General features: G+C 56.9%; 1 protein-coding gene across 1 annotated transcript in view; it reads left to right on the top strand.

Annotated features, from left to right (window-relative positions):
* The first annotated feature begins 7532 nt into the window (after positions 1–7532).
* CASTOR2 (cytosolic arginine sensor for mTORC1 subunit 2) overlaps positions 7533–23527 on the top strand; it is a 57121-nt gene continuing 41126 nt past the window's right edge. The window contains exon 1 of the mRNA XM_019421725.2: positions 7533–7772. Within this exon, the coding sequence (XP_019277270.1) occupies positions 7660–7772 (113 nt within the window). The 5' untranslated portion in view covers positions 7533–7659. The remainder of the gene's footprint in view (positions 7773–23527) is intronic.

The following is a 23527-nucleotide window of genomic DNA, read 5'->3' on the forward strand; positions in this document are numbered from 1 at the left end:
GGCTGAACTTCTGGACCCTTCTCTGCACCATGGGGCCGGACCTCCACCAGCCACACCTTCTCCTAGGGACCCCACCTTTACTCAGGCAGCAGGTGTCCCCTAAAATGGCACCACTGAGAATTCCACACGACTCGCTCTTCAAGGTGACGTTGTCATTCCTCCATCTCGAGGTGGACCCCTCCTCTTGACTCAAGACTGGCTTGGGCCTGTTTGGACCAAGAGAACACCACAAAGGTGATGGCACGTGACCTCTGAGGTTTCAAAAGGTTTCGACCTGACTCTCTCGGAACACAGCCTCTGGAGGTGCTTCCTCTGGGAATCTAGCCTCCCTGCCGTGAGAAGCCCAGGTCACACAGAGGAGGGCTCCCGCTGACAATCCCAGCTCAGCCCATCCAGGCGCTAGACGTGCGAGTGAAGAAACTTCCGGATGATTCCAGCCCCCAGCCTTTCAAGTCGCTCCCAGGATCCAAGCCTTCCAAGGTGAAGTCCAGCCAGGTACGTGGGAGCAAAGCCTAGCTGTCCCCACACGCCCTGTCTGAGTTTCCAACCTACGGAATTTGCGGGTTCATAAAATAATAGTCGTTTTACTCTACGAAGTGTGGGCTGTGTGTTACGCGGCGATAGTCACCGGGACAAATCCTATTGCCGTCCCTGAAAGCCTGATCCCTCTCAGCGGCACGTGCACCTGTCATGCCTCTGGGCCCCTCTCTCGCTGGTCTGATACGCCCGCCTCGCAGCCATGAGGGAGGGCGTGGAAGCTTCTACGTTGTGAACACAGGACTCATAACAAGAGAAATCATCAAAATATACACTGGGCGGCCACCACGGACAGACGAGCACGAGGTCAAGGCAAGGAGGTTAGGCTCCCTGCGTGGGCTAAGAGTATGACCAGGGACAGAAATGACCTCACCCCTCCCCCGTAACTTCTACATGACTCCAGACCCCGCCACACTGCTCCCGTGCTGACTTCCCTCTTCCGTTAAGGCAGTGGCTCTCCGACTCAGGATTATGTCAGCATCTCCCGGAGGGCTCCGTGAAACAGATACCTGAGGCCCCCACCCCCGGAGTTTCTGACCGAGCATTTCTAACAAGCACCCAGGTTAACGCTGTTGCTGTGGCTGCGGCTCAGATGCAATTTGAGAGCTGGGCGTTGAGGCTTCGGGGTGCTGGTTTTCCACCCCGGCTGCACATGTGCAACCGCCAGGGAATGTGGGAAGGAAAAAAAATGCCTGATCCCACCCCAGATCAATGGAATCAACATCAGCCCGAGTGAGCACTTCTCGACCCGTGGAGAGGGGCCAGAACCTTCTTGGAAGGGGGTGGACATTACAGGTGCTTATCTTCTGGAGAGGATGTGGGCTCTTAAGCTAGGAACTCACAGTAAAGGGCACTCTGGGCCCCGGCCAGGCAGAGCGAGAAGTCTTATCCATCTCTGGGCATTGCTTTCTTGCGTCCAGAAACTCTAGACTTGCGTGGAGAAGTTGCTGGTGTCCCCACTCCCCCCCACCACACCCCCAGCGGAGGGATTGAGGCCTGGGGGTCCAGGCTCATCGAAGCAGAAGAGGGCCTGGGGCTGGGTATTTCTGCCTCCCGTGATTCTGACACCAACCACAGTTTAAGAGCAACTGTTCTGGAAAAGTGCTGTCCAAGAAAATACAATGCAAGCCACGTGTCATTTGGAATTTTAAAAAGTGAAAAAAAACAGGGGCACCTGGGTAGCTCAGTCCATTAAGCAACCGACTTAGGTTCAGGTCATGATCTCACAGTTCATGAGTTCAAGCCCTGCATCGGGCTCTATGCTGGCAGCTCAGAGCCTGGAGCCTGCTTCGGATTCTGTGTCTCCCTCTCTCTCTGCCCCTCCCTCCCCTCCTGCCTCCCTCTCTCTCTCTCTCTGAAAAATAAGTAAACGTTAAAAAAAAAATTAAAGGGCACCTGAGTGGCTCATTTGGTTGAGCGTTCGACTTTGGCTCAGGTCATGATCTCATAGTTCATGAGCTCAAGCCCCACATCAAGCTCCCTGTTGTTCGCACAGAGCCCGCTTAAGATCCTCTGTCCCCCTCTCTCTGCCCCTCCCCTGCTTGCACTCTCTCAAAAATAAATAAAACATTTTTTAAAAATTAAAAAAAGTGAAAAGAAATAGATGAAGTTAATTTTAATAATATATTTTATTTAACCCGATAGCTAAAGTATTTATCATTTTGACATGTAATCAATATAAAAAATTACTGAGATATTTTGCATTTTTTTTTTCTATACCACGTCTCTGAGAGCCACAGAGTATTTTACATTTATTGCACATCTGTGTTTAGATTTCAGAGATTTTCATAACCAAGTGGTTCCACAGTAGTGTGACCGACGTGTCCCGATTTGCCCCGGTCCTGGGTTTAAAACTGAAAGCCCCAAGTCCCAAAATCCCCCTCAGGCCCAGAAAAACCAGGACAGTTAATCTCACTACTCCAAACACACGTGAATGTTTTCTAATAACAGAATTGAGTGGCAGTTTTTAAATGTAAATAAAACGACGTAGAGGCCCCCGGGTGGCTCAGTCACTGAAGCATCTGACTTTGGCTCAGATCGTGATCTCAGTTGGTGAGTTTGAGCCCCGCATCCGGCTCTGTGCTGACGACTCAGAGCCCGGAACCTACTTTGGATTCTGTGTCTCCCTCTCTCTCTGCCCCTCCCCCCCCATACTCTCTCAGAAATAAACCTGAAAAATAAATAAAATAAAATAAAAGAAGAAGAGGCGATTAGGATGCAGATACAAACACACAGGGAGACCTTGTGAGGACACGGGGAGAAGAGAAGACGTCTACAAGCCAAGGAGAGAAGCCTCAGAAGGAACCAATCGTGCCCACGCCCTGATCTCAGACTTCCAGCCTTCGGATTTGTGAGACAACACACATCTGCTGGGTGAGCCCCCCCCCCCCCCCCCCCCGTCCGTGGCGGTTTCTTACGCAGCCCTGACAAACCAAGACAAGAGGCTTCCTGTGGTCTGTGTGGCCCATGCTTCCTCACAGCATGGCAGAATGGCTCCAAGATAAAGAGTCCCTGAAGGACCAGGGGCACAGGGTATCACCCGTCACAGGGAGTCATGTCCTCTGTAGTCACAGACCTGCTCCAATTCGAGGGGAGGGAACCTAGACTCACCTCCTCATGGGATGATGGGGACGTTGCAGGAAGCAGCATGGAGAATGGGCGGCCATCTTGGAAAACACAACGTGCCAGACCAGGTGGGTATTTTGAGGAAATGGGGTGGCGTCGTTAACCAAGACGGGGATCACAGGCGGCGGGGGAGAAGGTCCGCGGTGGGTTAGATGATGAGGGAAGGCTTGAGAAGGTTGGGTTGGGAGAGGCTATCAAACTTTCCGTGGAGGTAGCCAACCCCTAGGAAGTTAGGTATGTGAACCGGGGCCTTGGGAACATGTTTGGACCTGGAATTGCCAATTTGAGGACCATCAACCTATTAGAAGCCAGAGACTGAGTATACCCGTAGAGTCAGAGAAGGTGAGGGTTGAGTTATCTATTGCTACATAATATACCAGGCCAAGTAGGCAAACCCTAAGAGACTCTTTTTTTTTTAATGTTTATTTATTTATTTTGAGAGAGAGAGAGAGAGAGAGAGAGAGAGAACGTGAGCAGGGGAGGGGCAGAGAGAGAGGGAAAGAGTGAGAATCCCAAGCAGGCTCTACGCTGTCAGCGCACAGCCCAACGCAGGGCTCGAACTCACGAACCGTGAGATCGTGATCCGAGCTGAAATCAAGAGTCGGATGCTGAACCAACTGAGCCACCCAGGTGCCCCCGGAAGAGACTTTTAAAGACAGAGAACAAACTGAGGGCCGCTGGAGGGGAGGCAGGTGGGGAGATGGGCTAAATGGGTGATGGGCATTAAGGAGGGCACTTGCTGGGATGAGCACTGGGTGTTATGCATAAGGAATGCGTCACTGGGTTCTACTCTGGAAACCAATACTGTGCTGTATGTTCACTAATTTGAATTTCAATAAATACGTTTAAAAAAAATAATAAACCACGCCAAATCAAAACCAAATTAACAACTATTTAATATTTTTCTATAGGCGGGCTGGGTAGTTCCTCTTCTGGCTTCACCTGGCTCGCTCATGGGGCTGCGTTCATCCAGACAGGGAGCTGGAAGATCCAAGAGGGTCCCACTCACATGTCAGGTAGTTGGAGGCCAGGGATGCCAACCAATGTTCCAGCTGGGCCGCCTGGGTTTCTATTTTCCGTGGTCTCGTGGTCTCTCACCGGGCATCTTCACAGCATCACGGTCTCAGGGCAGTGTTCTAAGCGGGCTAAGTGTTCTAAGCACCCAGGGTACAGGACTTATCAAGCACATTTGCTAACACCGCACTGGCCAAAAAAGTCCCATAGCCAAAGCCAAAGTTGATGAGGGATGCCTTACCAGGAGGAATGATTCACTGGCAGTCATTACTGTAAAAATACACGTACGGGGGGGCGCCTGGGTGGCTCAGTCGGTTGGGCGGCTGACTTGGGCTCAGGTCACGATCTCGCGGTCCGTGAGTTTGAGCCCCGCGTCGGGCTCTGTGCTGACAGCTCGGAGCCTGGAGCCTGTTTTGGATTCTGTGTCTCCCTCTCTCTGACCCTCCCCTGTTCATGCTCTGTCTCTCTCTGTCTCAAAAATAAATAAATGTTAAAAAAAAAAAAAATACACATACAGGAAGGAACACCAGGTGGGCCTGCATTCATTTTAGGGCAGGGCAGAGAAGAAACCACAGATGGAAAGCTGGAAAAACCAGAGCAGGACCAGAAGGGGGCAGGGCTAAGGAATCGAAAGAGAGAGAGAGAGAGGGAGAGAGAGGTGAATTCTACTGGGAAAGCGCCACACCAGAACTAGCATGACCTTGACAGTGGGTGTCTCCTCGTAGTCCCAGCCTGAAACCATCCTCTGGATTGGGCAACCCGCAGGTCAGCATCTTTGACAGCTCAGCATGGATTTCTGTAGTCGTGTCACAAAAATCGTCAGCCCCAAATACGGCTCAGTGAGAGCGATTCTCCCAGGCAAACCGATGTCATCTCCATTTGCAAACTTTATGGTGGTCTGGCTTGACCAACGAGAAAACTCCCGGTGTCGCCGAACGCCTTCAGCCAAGACCACAGTAAGAAATAACCTTTGCATCAAGATCCAGCACGCGGGGGCGCCTGGGTGGCTCAGTCCTTTAAGCGCCCAACTCTTGGTTTCGACTCAGGTCACAATCTCACGGTTTGTGAGTTCGAGCCCCACTTCGGGCTCTGTGCTGATGGTGCAGAGCCTGCTTGGGATTCTCTCTCTCCGTCTCTCTACGCTCCTCCCCCACTTGTGCATGTGCTCTCTCTCAAAATAAAGAAATAAACTTAACAACAACAAAAAGATTCAGCACACACGCGCGTGTGTGCACACACACAGGCACACACACCTGAATGCACATATGGACCCACATGCCAAAATTAAAGTTTCTTGCAATTTAGAAAAGATGATATACTAACCACCCTTGCTCCGTGCAAAACTCTGGCATTTTCTTTTCTTTTTTTTTTTTTTTAAACGCCATTCCACTCATGGGTCATGGCCTACAGATCAGAAAATACTGACTTAGGGAACACCTGGGTGGCTCAGCCGGTTAAGCATCTGACTTTGGCTCAGGTCATGAGCTCATGGTTCGTGGGTTCAAGCCCCGTGTCGGGCTCTGTGCTGACAGCTCGGAGCCTGGAGCCTACTTCTATTTCTGTGTCTCCCCCTCTCTCTGTCCCTCCCCTGCTCACGTTCTGTCTCTCTGTCTCTCAAAGATAAATAAATACTTAAAAAAAAAAAAATACTGACTTAGGCCATCCAGCGCAGAAGTCAGAAAAGTGACTGAATCCTATCTTTAGCCTCGTCTGTTTGGTTTCACCAGTTGCTTTGTTGTTGTTTTCTTTAACTGAATGTGATACCTTCCGACAGGCCTCCCTTGTCCCGTTCCACTTATGACTGTGTGATACCGAACTGGTTCACACACCTATGTTACTCACCTGGGCCCTGAATGCATTTCTGTTTGGGCCTTCTAGATCCCTAGATTCTGAAAGTGTCGCGTTTGCATGTATGCTCTCACCTGCCAGTCTCATTGCAGGCCAAAATCAGCGCCTTCGTGGACGTGAGATTCTAGCAGAGGAAGACAGACCCACCAACCAACCAACCAACAAAACATAAACATATTCTTTATTAGAGGGTGATAAATTCTTTCGTGGAGACAAAGCGGGAAGGGAGGGGATCAGCCAGCTCTAAGAGCTACCAGATTGCAAGCTTCAGACCCCTGTGTGTAAATGAGGGGGCCTCGGAATGCTCCGACCTGACCTCACAGACGAGGAGGGCTGAGAGAGAGAATGTGGGAGGGCAGAGCCGGAGTCTTCCTCAGAAAGAGCCTTCCCAGACTGCCCCAGCAGGTAAACCTGACCCATCACGTCCCCAAATTACTCTGCCAAAGAGCAAAGCGCCAGCAACTTTAACCTAGACGGTTTCACACCAGTCAGCCAGTAAGGGGAAGCGTCCCAGGCCACGGTCACTGACACACTGCCTCTGCGGTGGGAAGCCCTTCGGATCATTTCAGACTTTTCGCTAATTCGGCCTTCGCAGCCCCCATCACCCTACCTCGCGCGGGCTAAACGGCCACCTCATTAGATCTGCATACATGACCCCTCTCGACCGGACTCCTGGTGACTGCGCCTGCCTTATCTCTCGCCTCTCCTCCCTCACATTTTCCGCTCCAGCAAAGCCAAACACAGCCCAGTGGGGGCTTTCACGCTTCTGTGCTTTGGACACGCTGTTCCTTCTGCCTGGAAGGCCTCGGGCCTCCGGCCCCGCCCCCCTCCTCGGCGAGCTCCCATGCATCCTTCAGAACCCAGCCCGGATGACCCCTTCCCCCAGGAAGCCTCCGCTGGACCCCTCGGCCCCACCTCCGCCGCAGCACCCATCTCTGGTTTGCTTCTCCGCACCCTAACCAGAGGTTTCTAGCAATCTCCCACCCCCCACCCCCAGACCCGGGCCTCCTCCCGCGCCGGGGCTGTGCGGGCTGCTCGCTCGCACCCCGGGGCGCCAGGTCCCGAGCTCGGCTCGGAGTGAGAGCTCGCAGCTAGGCCCAGGCTGGCCCGAGCGGCCCCCGGCCTGCTCCGCACCACCGCCCCCCCCCCCAACCCCTACTCCTACCCCGCCTCCCCTGCGGCCCGGCGGGCGCCCGCGCTGCTGCCTTCCGCGGGCGCGGGGCCGGCCCCTCGCGCGGCCGCCCAGCCCCCGACAGCCCCGGCCGGCGGCGCCCCGGCCGCGCGCGACTACAAGTCCCGGCACGCCCCGCCGCGGCCGCGCATGCCCAGCGGGCCGGCGTTTGAGTGGCAAGTTGTTTGTTACAGCGAACACCAGCTGCTCTCCGCGCCGGGCGCCGCGCGCCGCCGCTCCGCCAGCGCTGCCGCCCTCGCCCGCCGCCCGCCCGCCGCCCGCCCGCCGCCCGCGGCCCCTCGCGGCTCGGCGGGCCTCCCCTTTGTCCGCCCCGGGCCGCCCGGCGCCGAGCTCCCGGTCCCCGGGCCGGCCGCCCGCGGCGCTCGGTGCCGGCAGGGCGCGCAGGGGGCGGGGGGCCGCGGCTCGCCCCCCGCCGATGAGCCGCCGCGGAGCGCGGGCGGACGATGGAACTCCACATCCTGGAGCACCGGCTGCAAGTTGCCAGCGTCGCCAAGGAGAGCATCCCGCTCTTCACCTACGGCCTGATCAAACTTGCCTTCCTGTCCTCCAAGACCAGGTGAGCGCGCGGGGACGCGGCGCCGGCCGGGGAGAGACAAAGAGGCGCACCCGGGCGGCTGTCCTCGCCGCCGCGGCTCGGAAAACAACTTCGAGCCCCGGGGAGCGCCCCCGCCCCGCCGCCCGCCTTGTTTTCGACGAAGCCGCCCGATCTGCCCTCGAGCGGGGTCCTTCCACCCCGAGCCCCGCCTCGATGCACCCCCGCCGCCGTCTCCCGCGCCCCCCCCCCACCCCCCGCCGCATCTCGGCCCGCTCCCTCCCATCCCCTCCCCGAGATCCGAAGGGCCGGGGAGGCTGCAGTGACGAATCCGTGAATGAATGAACGAACGAATGAATGAATGAAAAACAGGTGTGGGGACGCGGCAGTGGAAAAAACAAACTAACACCCCCATCCCCCAATCCCTCGGCTGGGCCGGCCCCCGTAGCCAGGGCCGGGGGAGGGATTCTGCTGAGCGCGGCTACCCAGAGAGCAGAAAATCATAAAATCATTAGTGGGTGTTTATCTCAAGGTGTCTGTGAGGGCTGCGGACGGCGCGGGAGGCCGTGGGGAGGGCCCGAGGAGGGGCTGCGGGTGAGGGTCGCGGTGTTTCTTTCTCCTCCAGGTCCAGGAAGGTTGGGGGGGGGGGTGTTGCCGAACCGTGGAAGGGGGAGGAGCAGGCGTGTTTATGGCTCAGCCTCGAGGCTGGGCTTGGATGCTGCAGGGGGAAAAATAGTTGAAGGCCTTGGGAGGTTAGGGAAGAAACAAACAAACAAAAAAAACCAAGTTGGATTTTCTCCTGCCGGGTCAGGATCTGACTGTGTGAGCCCCCCCGCGGGTGCTTGGTTTGGGGTGTGTTTTTTATGGTGCCGGAGCCCCATGGAGTGTGAGCGCGAGCTGGCCGCTGTAACTTAAATCCCTCGTTTGTCCACCATTGTGACTGTTCAAAGCCATGAAGTTGTTGCTGGCTGGGTTTTTCGGGGTTGGGGCCGAGGCGGTTCCCCCTGGCTGCAAAATGAATGAGTACATTACAGGTCAAGGTTAAGGTTAAAATGACAGGCCCCTAAGGCTGCCCCCTTGGGCGCTGAGCCCAGGGAAGCTCTGGGGATGCAGGGAAATAATTCCATCCGAGCCTCTTATCTGCCTGTTAAAGTTCTTGCCTGGAAATCTCACTTTGATGTGTGTGTCTGAGCGGGCAGTTTAGTCCCGCCATTGTTTGCCGGATGGAGCGAGCCAGATCCGCCGGTGGGATCTTGTATACTTTCTTCTCCCGGCTGCTCGGTGGGGTATGGAGGGTTGAAAACCTCTCCTTTGCTGGGCCCTGGGCTCCTTTGATTGCAAAGGTAATTATTAAACAGGTCATTTGAAAACAAAAGCCAACAGCTGAAATTCTGAACCTTCCCCCCCTCGGCCCCCCTCTGGCTCTTGACCCCCCCCCCCCAACCCTCCTCTACCTGCCCTCTGCCCCCCACTCCCTAGCCTGTCTTGCGCTTCCGAGGCTGGAGGTGAGAGAAACCGGCCTTGTTTTTCCAACCCTTGGCCCTCAGCCCCAGGCAGCCCCCTGGCTGATGTGCCGGCTACCATTCAAACCAGGATGATGACTCAGGCTGTGGCTGTGTGGGGCCTGGGTGGGTGCTGGGAGGAGGGGGCACTTGGGGGCTTCTTAGAAGGGCAGCAAAGAGCCCCTCCCTCTGCCCCTCACCTTCTGTGTAGGGACTGGCCCTCTTCAGCCCCCCACCGCAGGGTCCGGTCTAGAGGACTCAGAGACAGACATGCTGGGAGGGGGGAGCGGGAGGGGGGGAAGGAGGTGGGGGGAGCAGTGAGCCCCTGCTGACCTGTCGGACCACAGGATTGAGTCCTGAGTCCCCCTTCTCTGTCCCCTGCTGGAGGCAGCTGGTCTGTGGCCCAGGTGACCAGTCCAGGCTCCAGATGACTCAGAGGTCAAAGGTCATCTCCTTGTTCTCCAGGGTCTGGCTCCAGAAGGTGCTTGCCTCTTCTGCACTCTGGGCCGGAACACTGCCTTCAGGTTGCCCCTGGCCCCTCACTGCCTGAGTGACCGTGACCGTGACCATGGCAGGGTCCCTTTCCTCCTCTGGCTCTCCCTCTGTCTGTGATGAAGACAGCACCATCTGGCCCCCTGCTTCTCCCAGGGCTGCTGTGTGCAGCATGGAATGATTGTGGCCATTGGCTTTATGATCGAAGCTATTTTCGATAAAAAGTCCTCCAGGGCAAACTTTTGCTCCTTTTTGATTCTTCCACCAGCCCCTGCCCCCACGTGGTGGCCCATAGCCCTATCGTTTGCCCCACCCCTCCCCCAACCTAACTTTAGCCCAAGCTAGTGCAGTATAGACGCATACACCCCCCTCCCCCAGCGTCCCTGTTAACAGATTCTCCACCGCTTCCTGTAGGGTCATATCCTTGGCATGGCCTTTGGGATCTAGATCCAGAATCCTCGATCTTTACCCATTCTGGCCAATACTCTGGTCACCCACAATTTCCTTTTCCTTCCCTTCACACCTCTGTGCTTTCGTAGTTCCGATTCTGCCCGGAAACATGCCCCTCTGCCAGTAAACTTCTGTTCACCCCTCAAGAGGTAGTGATACCACCCTGAACCTTTCCTGACATCCCCCGCCCCCACTTCTCTTTATCCCCAGCAGACTTAATCACTTTTTCCCTCTACTTTCCACCTGGGTGGAGGGTTGGGGAAGACGTCGCATTGGCAGGGACCCCACTCTGGGTGGGGGTGCCACTGGATCTAAGAGATGCCGAGATACCTTGCCCCTCCCTCTTCTGAGCCCAGAGCCTGATGGGAGAGAAGGAAGACACAGCTACAATAGAGCAAGGTGGAGTCAGGGAAGGGGGTCAGGTGGGGTAGCAGACAGGCCTGCGGGAAGCCTGGGAGGCTCCCTGCAGGAGGCGGCCTGGGACCTTAGGGCTTTCAAATAGGAGTTAGCCAGGCGGGAAGGGGATCCAAGTCCCAAGTTCCTGCACACGCCGGTCCACCGCTCCGCGAATTGGGTTTTTACACCTCCTCTGCAAAGAAGGAGTCTGAGGCTCAGAGGTCAGGCAGCTTGCTCAAGGTCACGCGGGTGAAGTGGCAGAGGCAGGATTCGAAGCCGCAGCTTTCTGGCTGAAGCCCAGAGACTTGCTATTCCAGGGCTCAACAGTTAGGTCCAGCTCTCCTGTGGGCCGCACGCTGTTCCAGAGCCTTTAGGAGCACAGAGCCCAAGCCCTAGGCTTCCTGTATCCCTTCCGCCCTGCCCCTGTGGGCCTTTTCTCTCCCAGGAATGCTCACCGCTCGGCTCGGCTCGCCGCTGGTCACCTGCCACCTCCACCTGGCACTTCCACACCGCCCCGTTCAGGTGCTCCCTCCCTGTTCAGCCGTCGTCCTGATATATTGTTGGCTTCTTTCTCTCCCACCCAGACGCCAGCCTTACCCTCAGGAAGTTTTTTGAGAGTCGTTTTGCTCACTACTTCCCTCCACCCCCACCCAGTACCAGAGATACCGGAGCAAACCTTTGATTTCACCCTCCCTTACCAAGAGGGACAGATGCTGGGTTTGGAGAAGGAAGGCGGCTTGCTCAAGGTCACACAGCTGGGAAGAGACAGAATTGGGATTTGAACCAGGTCCTTTCTCCGCTGTGCTTAGCACACTGCTTTGTAGGCGCTTAGTAACTGCCTGTTTGATGGATGTCCGACTCCTGCACAGAGTGACCCAGATTTCAGCCAGTCTCGTCGGAGTGCCCTGGGGGCTGGAAGAGGCACCTGGAGAAGCGAGACCCAGCGCCCCCTGCCCCCTGCCGAGGTGTAGGGCAGCATCTGGGTATGGCTGGATCCCGCCCACGGCACTGCGCGCGGGAGGGCGAGACCCTGAGTGAATAAAATCAAGGCCATCCACGGAACTTCTCTGCCTTCGGGGTAACCTGGGGCTCTGCAGCCCGGCTGAGGGCTCCCTGCAGCCCTGCCCTCCCCTCCCCAGCCTCACCTGTCCCGGCCTCAGCCACAGAGATTATTTCTCCTGCGTGCACGCGCGTGTGCACGCACACACGCCCTATGGCCCAAAGCCTCAGACCTTTGTTCTGTCTGCCCGGGATGTTATTCTTTACCCTTCCCCCTTCCTCCGCCGGCTCATTCTTTTTAGATTCCATTTTCACCTCACCTCCTCCAAGAAGTCTTCCCTGAGTGCACAAGCCGAGCTTAGACCCTTCCTTCGCGACGATGGGCTTGATCTCAAGAAGATCCCAGCCACGAGATATCAGCAGGCTGCTTTGGGCTGCAGACAACAAAAAGCCTTGACTTTTCTGGCCTAAATAATAAGTGTGTGTGATAAGAGGGAGGCAGGGCTGCTCTAAGGTTAATAACTTAAAGGCTTGATGATGTCCTCAAGGACCCAGGTCTCCCCATCTTTGTCTTTGGCCATCCTTGGCATGACGGTGTGGCTCCCTCTGGAATGGCCGGGGCAGCTGCAGGCTTTATTGGCAGCTCAGGAGGAAACCGAAGGGAGGGAAAGGCCCCTTGCCTCCAGAATGTCTCTGAGAAACCTCTCCAGGAACACTCCCCAGTCTGCTCTGCTCCTGCACCGACTCCTGGAGCAGAACTGGGTCACATGAACAGGCCTGCACCAGTCACTGAGCAGGGGATGAGACCATCGCAGACCAATCAGGATCCATCACTGCAGGAGGGGCCCGCCGCCTGGGGACTCAGGGCCAGGAGGAGGTGGAAGCCCACCAGTGTCCTGTAGGACTCAGATTTGCTCTCCGCGGCCCTATAAGGCAGAGCTGGGGTCCACTGATGAGTATATAGTGAAAACTGTGACCGCTCCAAGTCAGAGTTGGAATATTCCCATTCTACAGATAAGGAAAGCAAGGAACACACAGAAGGGGCAGGGCTGGGATTTGAACCCAAGAAGTAAGGCGGTAAAAGCTGTCCTGATGACCAGGCAGCCAGGCCTATGGGCCCGCCGGCTTGGATGCCCCGTCCCCAGGGGCCACTTAGCAGAGGTGCCGCTGAGAGGTCATAGCAGCAGAGGGAGGACAGGGGCAAGGTCATCATCCTGAGATGCATTCAGGTGGCAGGAAGCTGTAAGACCCCCTCCACCCCCCCCCCTTTTTTTTGCCCATAAAATGCTCTTATCTTTAAATTCCACCCAAGGAAGTGCATCTCATTCGACTGGCAGAAAAAGCGCCCAGGTGAGTATGTGGTAAGCAGGTGCCCACAAAAACCCACACCGCCCACCTGGGCCAGACCCACAGCCTGTAGGTGTCGGGTGCGTTCTGACCTGTGCGCGCCCGTTCGTGTTGCTGCCTGTGGGAAATCTTGCCAACAAGCCATCGTGAGCGCTGAAGATTTAAGAGGCATTTCTAGGAGGGGTGCCTGGGTGGCTCAGTCGATGAGCATCTGACTCCTAATATCGGCTCAGGTCGTGATCTCACAGTCGTGGCATTGCGGCATATAGATAGATAGATAGATAGATAGATAGATAGATAGATAGATAGATAGATAGATAGATAGGCAGGCATATAGGCATATAGATAGATAGGCAGGCATATAGATAGATAGGCAGACAGATAGATAGATAAATTTTAAAAGGAAGCATCTCTAAGAGAAAAGCTCAAAATTGCAAAAAGTCCATCCAAAGCCCTCATCGTTTTCCTGAGTGCCTTGGGCTGAGGCCACCACTTGCTTGCAGTTTAGGGAAAGGTGGGCTTGCAGCAGTGTCCGGGCCTGGGACCGGGCACCTCGGGTGGCATCCCAGCACTGCTGCCTCCTGGCTGTGTGACCTTGGGCAAGTTGCTTGACGTCTCTGTGCTGTCAGTTTCTTACCTCTCAAACGGGGATCATGATCATGCCTACTGTCTAGGCCGCCGTGAGGACTTAACAAGACATGACAAGCGCTTCAGCGGAGTCTGGTCCGCTATAAGCTCCGATAAGCGTTAGCTGAGAGAAGATGCCCTGGTTAAGCTGGCGAGTGCCAGGGCGGACGTGGAAAAGCCCAGGGTTAGGAGACTTTTTACGGCTCCGCACATGCATACACTCTGATTCTAGCAAGTGGAGATTCTGTCACTGCTCTCCAGGAACCTGCCTGAGGACCTGGGTCACTTAGCCTCGGCAAGGGGCGGCCAAAATGCTACAGGACCCCAGAGCTGCAAGCGGGTAAAGCTTCCTGGAGGAGACGGCGCCATTTGAGCTGAGCCGGGGCAGAATGGGAGGACGGTGGGGGGTGGAGGTGTGGAGGATGAGGGAAGACAGGCAGCTGGAGGGGGTGGGCACCGGTGGGTCGGGAGGGTATGCGTGGAGAGCACGGGGGGGGGGGGCCCCAGCTGCCGGGCGCCAGGTGTGGAAGGCACAGCACTGTCCTTGGCCTGCCCCACATCCAGCTGTTTGGCGTGGTCTACCTGTCCTCGCCCGTGCCCACTGCCCCCTGCTCCCGCCATGGCCCGTCCTTCTCATCTCTCCCCTGATTTAGCCAGACGGCTTTCCCCTGGGTCCCTCTGCCTCCAGGGCTGTGCAAGTGGCACGCACAGCCAGAGCACTCCGGGCAGGGGACACAGCACGAGCAAAGGCCTGGAGCCTGGAAGGAGAGGTGCGTGCAGAGCGCAGGCTGTGACTTGTGGTCGGTGGGACGACAACTTGTGCTTGGTGCACATGGGTGTTTCGTTCATGCAGAAACCCGGCAGCGTGCACCTGCTGTGTGCAGGGCCCAGCGGGAAACACAAACGGAGCTTCTGTCCAGTGGGAAGAAAAAGTGCATTCTCCACCCGAGATCAAGGGTGAGAAACCCAGAGGAAGGGGGCAGTGGGTCAGGTAGGGCCTGAGCGGAGGCCGTGTGGCCCCACTGGAGTCTGGTGCTGGGGCAGATGTCACGGTTCACTCTGCTTTGCTCAAAAGCCCTTCTCAGACCATCCCCTGCTTCTCCCCTGGCATCGTGAATGCTCAGTCTGATTTCCTCTGTCCTGTCTGGCTCTGTCCCGTCTCTGCAGCACACACGCCCTATTTTAGAAGCGGTAGTTGTTAAACCTCCGAAAGTCTTCGACGCTTTTCCCTTCCGAAGCCAGGGCTCCCCTTCATTGAAGCGGGGCCTGGATTAGCGACTTTCTTCGAACAAGCAGAAGGTGGCAGAGATGACGGTGTAAGCCTCCGAGCCTCGGACGTAAACGGATAGATTCTGCCTGGCCGAGTCTCTCAGTCTCTGTCTCCCTGTCTCCCTCGGGTCCCTTGCTCCGTGGGGGCAGCTGCCATGTCGCAAGGACAGCGAAGGAGCCCCGTGGAGGGGGGACTGAGGCCTCCCACCGACAGCCAGGCACCTTGAAAACAGACCCTGCTGACCCAGGCAAGCCTTCCAGTGAGCACAGCCTTGGCCAGCACTTGACTGCAGCCTCCTAAGAGGTCCTCCTCCGCAAGTGCCCACTTTCCTAACCCCTAGGACCTGCGAGAGACATAGAAGTTGGACGTACTTTCAGGCCACCGAGTTTTTGGGTAATTTGTTACGCAACAAGTAACTCACACAGTGACTGCAATTTATCACCCGCACGGGGACACTTTGGAGAATGACAGGGCGCACTAAAAATAATTACCCTGGACAACAGGGCAAACCAGAATGTGTGGTCACTACAGCTTTAGTCCAGCCCGACAGCCCTCACCGGTCCTCAGACTGAACACGGATGACCTCGGGGGTTGGCTCCTGCCTCACCTCCTCCAGGAAGCCACCCTGAGGCTGGGTGAGTGGTGTCCTGGGATCACTGGCACCTTGGGGTACAGTCTAGGAGGACTGACCCCCTCTGTCCTCACTCCAGGTGCACGTCCAGGCCTTAGGACCAGCGCTCTATGGCACCGATTCATTTCTGCCCAGAGCCTGCGGGGTTTTTTCTTACGACGACCTCTGGGGGTACAAGGAACCAGCCCCGGATGGACCCGCCCGGTCCCGCCAGTGCTTGGGGCCCATTCTGATCGTCCAGCAACCAGACAGGCCCACCGAGATGTATGGCAGCTGACCGTGCACAGTTTGTTGTGAGTGCGTTCGATGAAAACGTTTGAGGGGAGGGGCGCCTGGATGGCTCAGTTGTTCGAGCGTCCGGCTCTTGATTTCGGCTCAGGTCACCATCTTGCGATTTGTGGGTTTGAGACCCGCCTAGGGCTGTGCGCTGATGGTGTGGAGCCTGCTCCGAATTCTCTCTCTCTCTCTGTCTCTCTCTGTCCCTCCCCTACTTGCTCTCACTGTCTCTCTGAAAATAAATAAACTTAAAGAACTTACAAGGGGAAACTCACCTCTAGATGCCTTACACTCACCCTTGCCTTAAATGCAATATATTGGACATACTCCGACCTCTGAGATCTATGCTTAAGATCTATGCTTAAACCCATGTTTATGGGCTGCAGTATTCATAATATAGCCCAGAGGCAAAAGCAGCTTTGTGTCCGTCCACGGGTCACGTGTGGTGCATACGTTCAATGGAATACCCGTCAGCCTTAAAAAGGAAGGAGGTTCTGACACCTGCTACGCCGTGGATGAACCCGGAGGGCGTTACACCGAGTGGAATAAGCCATTCACAAAAGGACATATACTGTACTGCCCGATGCCACTCACGTGACGTACTTAGAATGGCCGGATGTGTAGACGCAGAAGGTAGACCGGCGGCCGCCAGGGCCTGGGGAGAGGGGGGGATCGGCTGGGGAGGTTGTCGTTTCGCGTGTGCTGAGTTTCTGTTTTGCAAAATAAAGAGAGTTCCGGGGAGATGTCGCACAGCGACGTGATGTGATGCACGTAACACTACCGACCTGCGCACTTAGAAACGGTTCAGGTGGTGAGTTTTATGTCACGTGTGCTTTGCAAAAATTTTATGAAAAGAGAAAAAAAGCCCCAGGAGCCTGGAGAGCATGTGGAAGCCGAAGGGCTGGATGGCGGATTCAGGCCGAGGGAAGGAGCTGACGTCCGGCAAGACAGCTGCTCAGAACGTGTTCTGTTAGCTCACTTGGTCCTCACCGTGGCCCTTATCACGTAGGTACCGTCACTGGCCCCATTTCCCAGAGGGGGAAACTGAGGCATCGCATGGATCAGTTCCTTGCCCCAGATCACAGAGGCCGATAAGGGAAGAGTAGGGGGTGTTTTATTTTGTTTTTCAAAGTTTATTTATTGTGAAAGAGAGAGAGAGAGAGAGGCGAGCAGGGGAGGGGCAGAGAGGATCCGCAGCGGACTCTGGGCTGACAGCAGGGAGCCCGACGCGGGGCTCGAACTCACGAACCGTGAGATGGTGACCTGAGCCAAAGTCGGACGCTCAACCGACTGAGCCACTCAGGCGCCTCAGAGTAGGGTTTTTTTTTTTTTTAAATAACCGCTTTACTGAGATCTAATTCGCATACCATGCAGTTCCCTGTCTTCAAGTTTACGACTTGCTGGCATCCAGTGTGCCCACGGAGCTGTGCAACCATCACGCCTGTCTAATTCCAACACATTCTCGTCACCCGCAAGAAACCACACCCGTTAAGCAGTGCCCGCCCTCCCCCCACCCCCCACTTCCCCAGCCCCCGGCAACACCCGTCTACCTTCCGTCTGTCTCTGTGCATTTGCCTCTGCCGGACGTTTCTTTTCAAGGCAGTCGCACCACATGGTTCTTTGCGACCGGCTTCCTTCACTTGGCGTTCTGTTTTCAAGGCTCCTTCACGCTGTGGCTCGTGTCGGGACGCCGTCCCTTTTCACGGCTGAATAATACTCCACTGTATGGCCGTGCCGCCTTTTGCTCATTCGCCCACGGATGGCCATGTGGAATGGCACAGTTTGGCCGTCATGACTAACACTGCTGTGGACACCTGTGTGCACTTGCTGGCGTCGACCCGTGTTTCCGTCGCTCTTGGGTGTTTGTGTACCTGGGAATGGGCGTAGACATCATACGCCATCGCACAGTGACTCTGCGCTTGACATTTTTGGACACGATTTCTCTAGAGTTTCTTAACTTATTTTGAGAGACAGAGAGCAGGGGAGGGGCAGAGAGGGAGAGAGAGTCCCAAGCAGGCGCCACACTGCCAGCACAGAGCCCGAGGCGGGGCTCGAACCCACCAACAGTGAGATCGTGACCTGAGCCCAAATCAAGAGTCGGGCGCTCAACCGACCAAGCCCCCCCCCCCCCAGGCGCCCCTGTGCACTGAACGTTTTGAGGAAACACCGGGCTGTTGTCCGCACCACTTGTACCTTGTAACATACCTGAGGTGTGGGGATTTGAACCTGGGGCCGCTGGCTGTGGAGTCACCGACTACCACATGAGCTCAGTGTGGGGAGGAGCCTGGAGGCCCTTACTGGGTGACAACGGCCGGGGCTGCCGAACCTCAGAGCCACTCTGTTGCTTTGTGGGCAAACGGGATTCTGGGGAAATGATAGCCTGCGTAAACGCCTAGCCTGCGGCCGGCCCGTCCCATAGTCCTTCTGGTCCCGAGCTGGCGGGAAGTTGGGGTCACCTGCGTGGTCACACCCGTGAGTGGAGGTGAGGACGTGTCCTATATGGGTTCCGGTGCCTCCTGGGGCCCTCAGAGACTGCTCTGGTTGTCACCGGTCTTGAACAGGTGTTTGCTGGAGGGGTGAGCTTCTGGAGGGTACATCGGCCCTGGGGTGGCCACACCTGGTGGGGGGGCCCCGGTGAGGTGTCCGTGGAGGAGAGCGGCCCCCTCTCTGACCCAGCCTAGGCTGTAGCCACCTGATCTGAGCTGGGGGCTGCCAGGAGATGAGCAGGGAGGGAGGGAGGGCGAGTGAGGTCAGCCCTCCCTCTGCACTGGCCGAGCCCTGGGCTGTAACCAGGTGCTGATTTTCAAGGTAGGGTTAATTTTCCCTCAAAGGCTGGCTCTCCCCTGAAACCAGGCCGGGCCTCCTGGACGCTCCCCTGGACTTTCCCCTCCACTGTCAGGGCCTCAGCCTTCCTTTAGATCCCTTCCCCACCCCATGGTTGACTCCCTTTCCTGAGCAGCAGAGGCAGCGGGTGGAAATTTGTTCTCAAAGTTCAGTGTTTTTCCTTCAGAGCTCAAAAGTCACCAATGCGGTGACCAATCTGGGGAATTTACGGCAGACAAAGCTTAACCTCCGCGATCTTTCTGAAGCGCCTACTATGTACCAGGGGCTTTGCGCCATTCACCCCCGCCACGGCTCCGTGGGCAGGAGAGGGGCCCGCCCCAGTAACCGCCCCAGGTCACACAGCAGACATGTAGCAGATCAGGGTTCGGGCGGGCTCCCCTGCTCCCAGCCCTTCCCTGCCTGGGCCCCGCTTCGCTCATGCCCGCTCTTAACTCCGCATGGAAGATCTTACGCGAGTGGCCGCTTCTCTGGGACGTGCCTGCCACGGTCAAGAAAACGGGTTTTCACTCCCGGGTCTGTCGCTTGATCAGCGGTGTGACCGCAGGCAGGTTGTCGGGAGCCGCCCCCCGGGGCTCAGTGGCCTCACCTTTAAAATGGGCAGCATGCGGGGCGCCTGGGTGGCTCAGTCGGTTAAGCGTCCGACTTCGGCTCAGGTCATGATCTCACAGTCCGTGAGTTCAAGCCCCGCGTCGGGCTCTGTGCTGACAGCTCGGAGCCTGGAGCCTGCTTCGGGTTCTGTGTCTCCCCCTCTCTCTGACCCTCCCCCGTTCATGCTCTGTCTCTCTCTGTCTCAAAAATAAGTAAACATTAAAAAAAAATTTTTTTAAATGGGCAGCATGGTAATCAACCTCTTTGGGTTGCGGCGACGAAATTTTAGGTCGAGGGCTCAGGCGCCCAGCACGTGGCAAGCTGGTTATCCGTAGGAATTCAGTGGATGTTTATTGAGGACCCTGAAGGGGGCAGCTGCACGGAAATCTGATCCCTTCCCGCACACGTGTCACCTGCTCTGGGGCCGAGTGTGGCCCTGCCACCTGAGTCGCGGGCCCCGGCCTTGCCCTGGGGTCCTCGTCTAGAACACAGGTCAGCTGGTGGCACAAGGCAGCCTGGGGAGGTTCTGCCCAAGTGAGGGCAAGCGTCACAAAAGGCCCAGCCTGACAAGGGCAGGGGCTGTGTTTGCAATCACAGGTGGCCTTGAGCATAGGGACTTTTCCGTGCCCATCCCCCCTGGGGGTCCCTGCACGGCCTTGACCCCTCTCCGTCGTCTTCAGGATGCAGACAGAGTCCTGCGTGTCCACACTGCGTGGTTTGTGGGCGAGTCTAAACGTGGCGTCAGAGGCCTCGGGATGGGTACAGAGCTGTCACCCTGGCTGTGTGAGCCGTGACAGTAGGGAGGAGCCCCAGTGACTCCCGTTCTTCTCAAGGGTCAGAATTTGGAGCCTGCAGGAGGACCTGGAACACTGCCATGGAGCTGCGGGGCAGGGGAAGGTTTCGGAAGGCTCCTTGGACTCTTGCCTCCCGTAACCGCCTCAGGGGTGAGACTGGGTCGGGGTGAGACTGGGTCAGGGCACTGAGGGACGGGAGATGGCCCCAGCCCTCCCATCCGGGAGCTGGGACCTGTCCCTGATTCTTGTCTCCCCGTCCCACGGCTCGGCCCCAGGCAGGTGCAGCTCTGAGGTGGGGGGAGGGCTCCATGGTGAACTGTCTGGGAGAACTCGTTTGCACCCACCACGGCTGGATGCCCTCCCCCCGCCCCCCTCAGCTCAGCAATCCTTTGGGGACAGGTTGCCCACCCAGAATGTCACAGATGGGAGCGAGGGGACCAGAGGGGTTGCAGGGGTCACCTGTAAATGACAGGCTGCCGTATCAGCTCCCGGAGCCGGGCCTCCGCAGGCCCCCGGTGGGTGGCCCAGATGTCAGGAGGACCCGCGCTTGAAGGCAGTGAAGCCACGTTTCTTTTTTTATCTGTTCTTTCTAAATACTCTTCAGAGTAGATCTATTCAGAGTGATCTTCTCCCCCCCACCCCACCCTCAGCTTCCCTCTGGCCATTTCCCTCCCCCAGCCCTTCAGTCCAAATTAGCCTGGTTTAACCGCCTGTAGTCAGGTTCCCCTGGAAAACAGAGAAGGTGCGAGCGTCCGCGTCACAGGGCTGTTCGCAGGGTTAGTGCCGTCACACAGATCAAGGGCTCATTGGGTGCCTGGTCCGGAGCCCAGCGTGGTCAGGGTCACGGGACCTGGAGGCGGTGGCATTTGTAAGATCCCACGTGTCCCCCTGTGCCGTGGGCCTGCTTTGCATTTGTGCTGCTAGAATGTCCCAGAAAACTCAAAGCAGTGGGAAAACGCCCTGTGTTAACGCCCCAAGGAGTGCTTGTTCCCAAAAGCCGGGACCCCTGAATCCTCCCATAGAGTAAAGGTTCTCGCATCACCCCCACCCCCGCCCCACAAAGAGCCGTCTGTCCCTGTGAGGGCAGGTTTCCTCCACACTTCGCCCCTGCTCCCGCAAAGGAGGGCCCCGTGGGAGCAGCTCAGGTGAGCATGTCTCTGGGAAGCCTGTTCTCCAGCCTCCCGAGGGCTCATCTGTCACCCTGAGGGGCATCAGGCCCTTTGGACGGTGGCTGGGGAAGTCAGGGCCTGCACAGGGGGGAAGGTTCTCCCTTTCTGTCTGTGACTTCCTTATACCTGGCCCTTGAGGCTTCCTCCTTCCTCACCAGCTCACAAGTGGGTCTGGATGCCAAGCCTATGCTGAGTGCTGGTTCCACGGGGGCTCGGACCCCAGCCCCGGAGTTGGGGACAGCCAGGTGGGGGTAGACAGCTCTGTAAACCCTTAATCACACCGTAGTCTGGAGAGAAGGACGTGCTCGAGCACAGGGAAGGAACAGCATGTGCGGAAGCACAGAGGCCTGGGCGGTGCAGCCCATCGTGTGCTGGGGCAGCATGGGGGCTGGAGGGGAGGGAATGGCCAAGGGTGAGGGTATGAGGGGAAGACAGGGTGGCCACGGGAGCTGAGGGGGTCTGCCCAGGCTCTTTGGTTGGGATCCATTTGTCGGCCTAATCCCAGGGCCAAAGAAAGCTACCAGGGTGGGAGGGCAGACAAGGAAGAGGACGGCTGGGGGTAGGGCCCGGTAGAAAAGGAAGTGAGAGAGAATAAGGTGTGGAAAATAGACACTAGCAAAATCCCCCTCTTGGCCGTCTATACCCAGGAGAGTTGAAAGCAGGATTTCGAAGAACTCTTTGTACACCCGTGTTCCTAGCAGGCTGTTCACAGCAGCTGAAATGTGGAAGCAACCGCGGCTCCACGAAGGGATAAGCAGAATGTAATCTGTTCCCACGATGGAATATTACACAGCCTTAAACAGGAAGGGGACGCTTCCTTCCTGCCCCAGCACATGAACTCCGGGACATTATGCTCAGTGGCATATACGACACGATTCCACTCACGTGAGGTGCTTAGAGTGGCCAGATTCATAGAGACAGAAAGCTGGGTCCTGGGTGCCAAGGACTGAGGGAGCGGGAACGGGGAGATCCTGCTTTAGGGGTACAGAGTTTGAGTTGCACCAAATGGACTCTTGGGATGGTCGGAGGTGATGGCCACACAGCAATACGAGTATGTTTGTTACCGCGGAGCTTAAAAATGGTTAATAGGGCAAACTTTGTGTTCTGTGCATTTGAATACAATAACACATACAGAATTGCAATGCAGAAATGCATATGGGGGGCGCCTGGGTGGCTCAGTCGGTTGAGCGTCCAACTGTGGCTCAGGCCGTGATCGCTCAGTTCATGAGTTCGAGCCCTCCATCCGGCTCGCTGCTGTCAGCCTGTCAGCACAGAGCCCTCTTTGGATCCTCTGTCCCCCTCTCTCTGCCCCTCCCCTGCTTGTGCTCTCTCAAAAATAAATAAACATCTAAAAAATGCATACAGAGTAACAGCAGCAACCAATCCACGTTAGCGAGAATAGGAAGAAAATCGAGGCGCAGGGGAGGGGGTGGCTGGAGGGAGAGGACTGTCCTGGGGTCTAGACAGATGTGAGTCTGAATCTCCTCTGTGCCGCCCGTATCCGTCTGCTCGGGCTGTGGTAACAAATACCACAGACCAGGCAGGCGGAAGAGCAGACTGATTTCTCACACTTCTGGGGTCTGGAAGTCCCTGATCAAGGTGCCCGCCTCTGCTGGTCCCCGTGAAGCCTTACAGATGGCCGCCTTCTCCCTGTGTCCTCACGCGGCCCTTCCTCGGCAAGCGAGATCTTTCTCTTTCTTTTATGAGGGTGCTAATTGCATCCTAGGGGTCCCACCCTCGTGACCTCACGTAAACCCGATCATCTCCCAAAGGGCCGTCTACATTGAGGGGTCAGGGCTTCAACGTAGGAACTCGCAGGGAGACACGGGCATTCAGTCCATAGCACCCCTGGGGAATTCTTTCGCTTAAGTAAATCACTGTTTTCTTTTCTGGGAGGTGGGGGTGCTGCTGCTGCCCGCCCCCAGGGTATTGTGGGAAACCCGTTGTTCGTGTGCGTCCAGTGCCCAGACACCCAGCAGGTGTCTCAGCAGACCTCAAGCGTCGCATGCCGTCTGGAGATCTTGGGATACCTCCCTCATTTGTGGTTCCCCCCCCCCCGGGCTCACCCAGCAGCTCTACTGGGAGCCCTGCAGGGAGAGAAGGCAGAACGCACCAGGGTCAGCTTTAGGATAATGGGTCATTTGGCCTCTTAGGTGGGTCAGGGTCAGAGTCTCCCCAGAGACCAGAGGGTTGCAGACGGGAAAGAGGTGGTGCACCCGTCTGGGAGAGGCAGGGAGCCCCATCCATTCTCCTGGCATCAGGTCATGGCCGGGATGTCCCTGGGCTCCAGGTGGGAAATGACTGCCGGGGTCACGGTGCAGGTACACGGCGGGCTCCTGACGCCATGCCCCTAACCGCTGAGCCCCTCCCTCCCGTACCCTCTCGGCGCACCCC

This window comes from Panthera pardus, unplaced genomic scaffold (assembly GCF_024362965.1).
Source record: "Panthera pardus isolate Hobbes unplaced genomic scaffold, ASM2436296v1 HiC_scaffold_4, whole genome shotgun sequence".
Taxonomy (NCBI): Eukaryota; Metazoa; Chordata; class Mammalia; order Carnivora; family Felidae; genus Panthera; species Panthera pardus.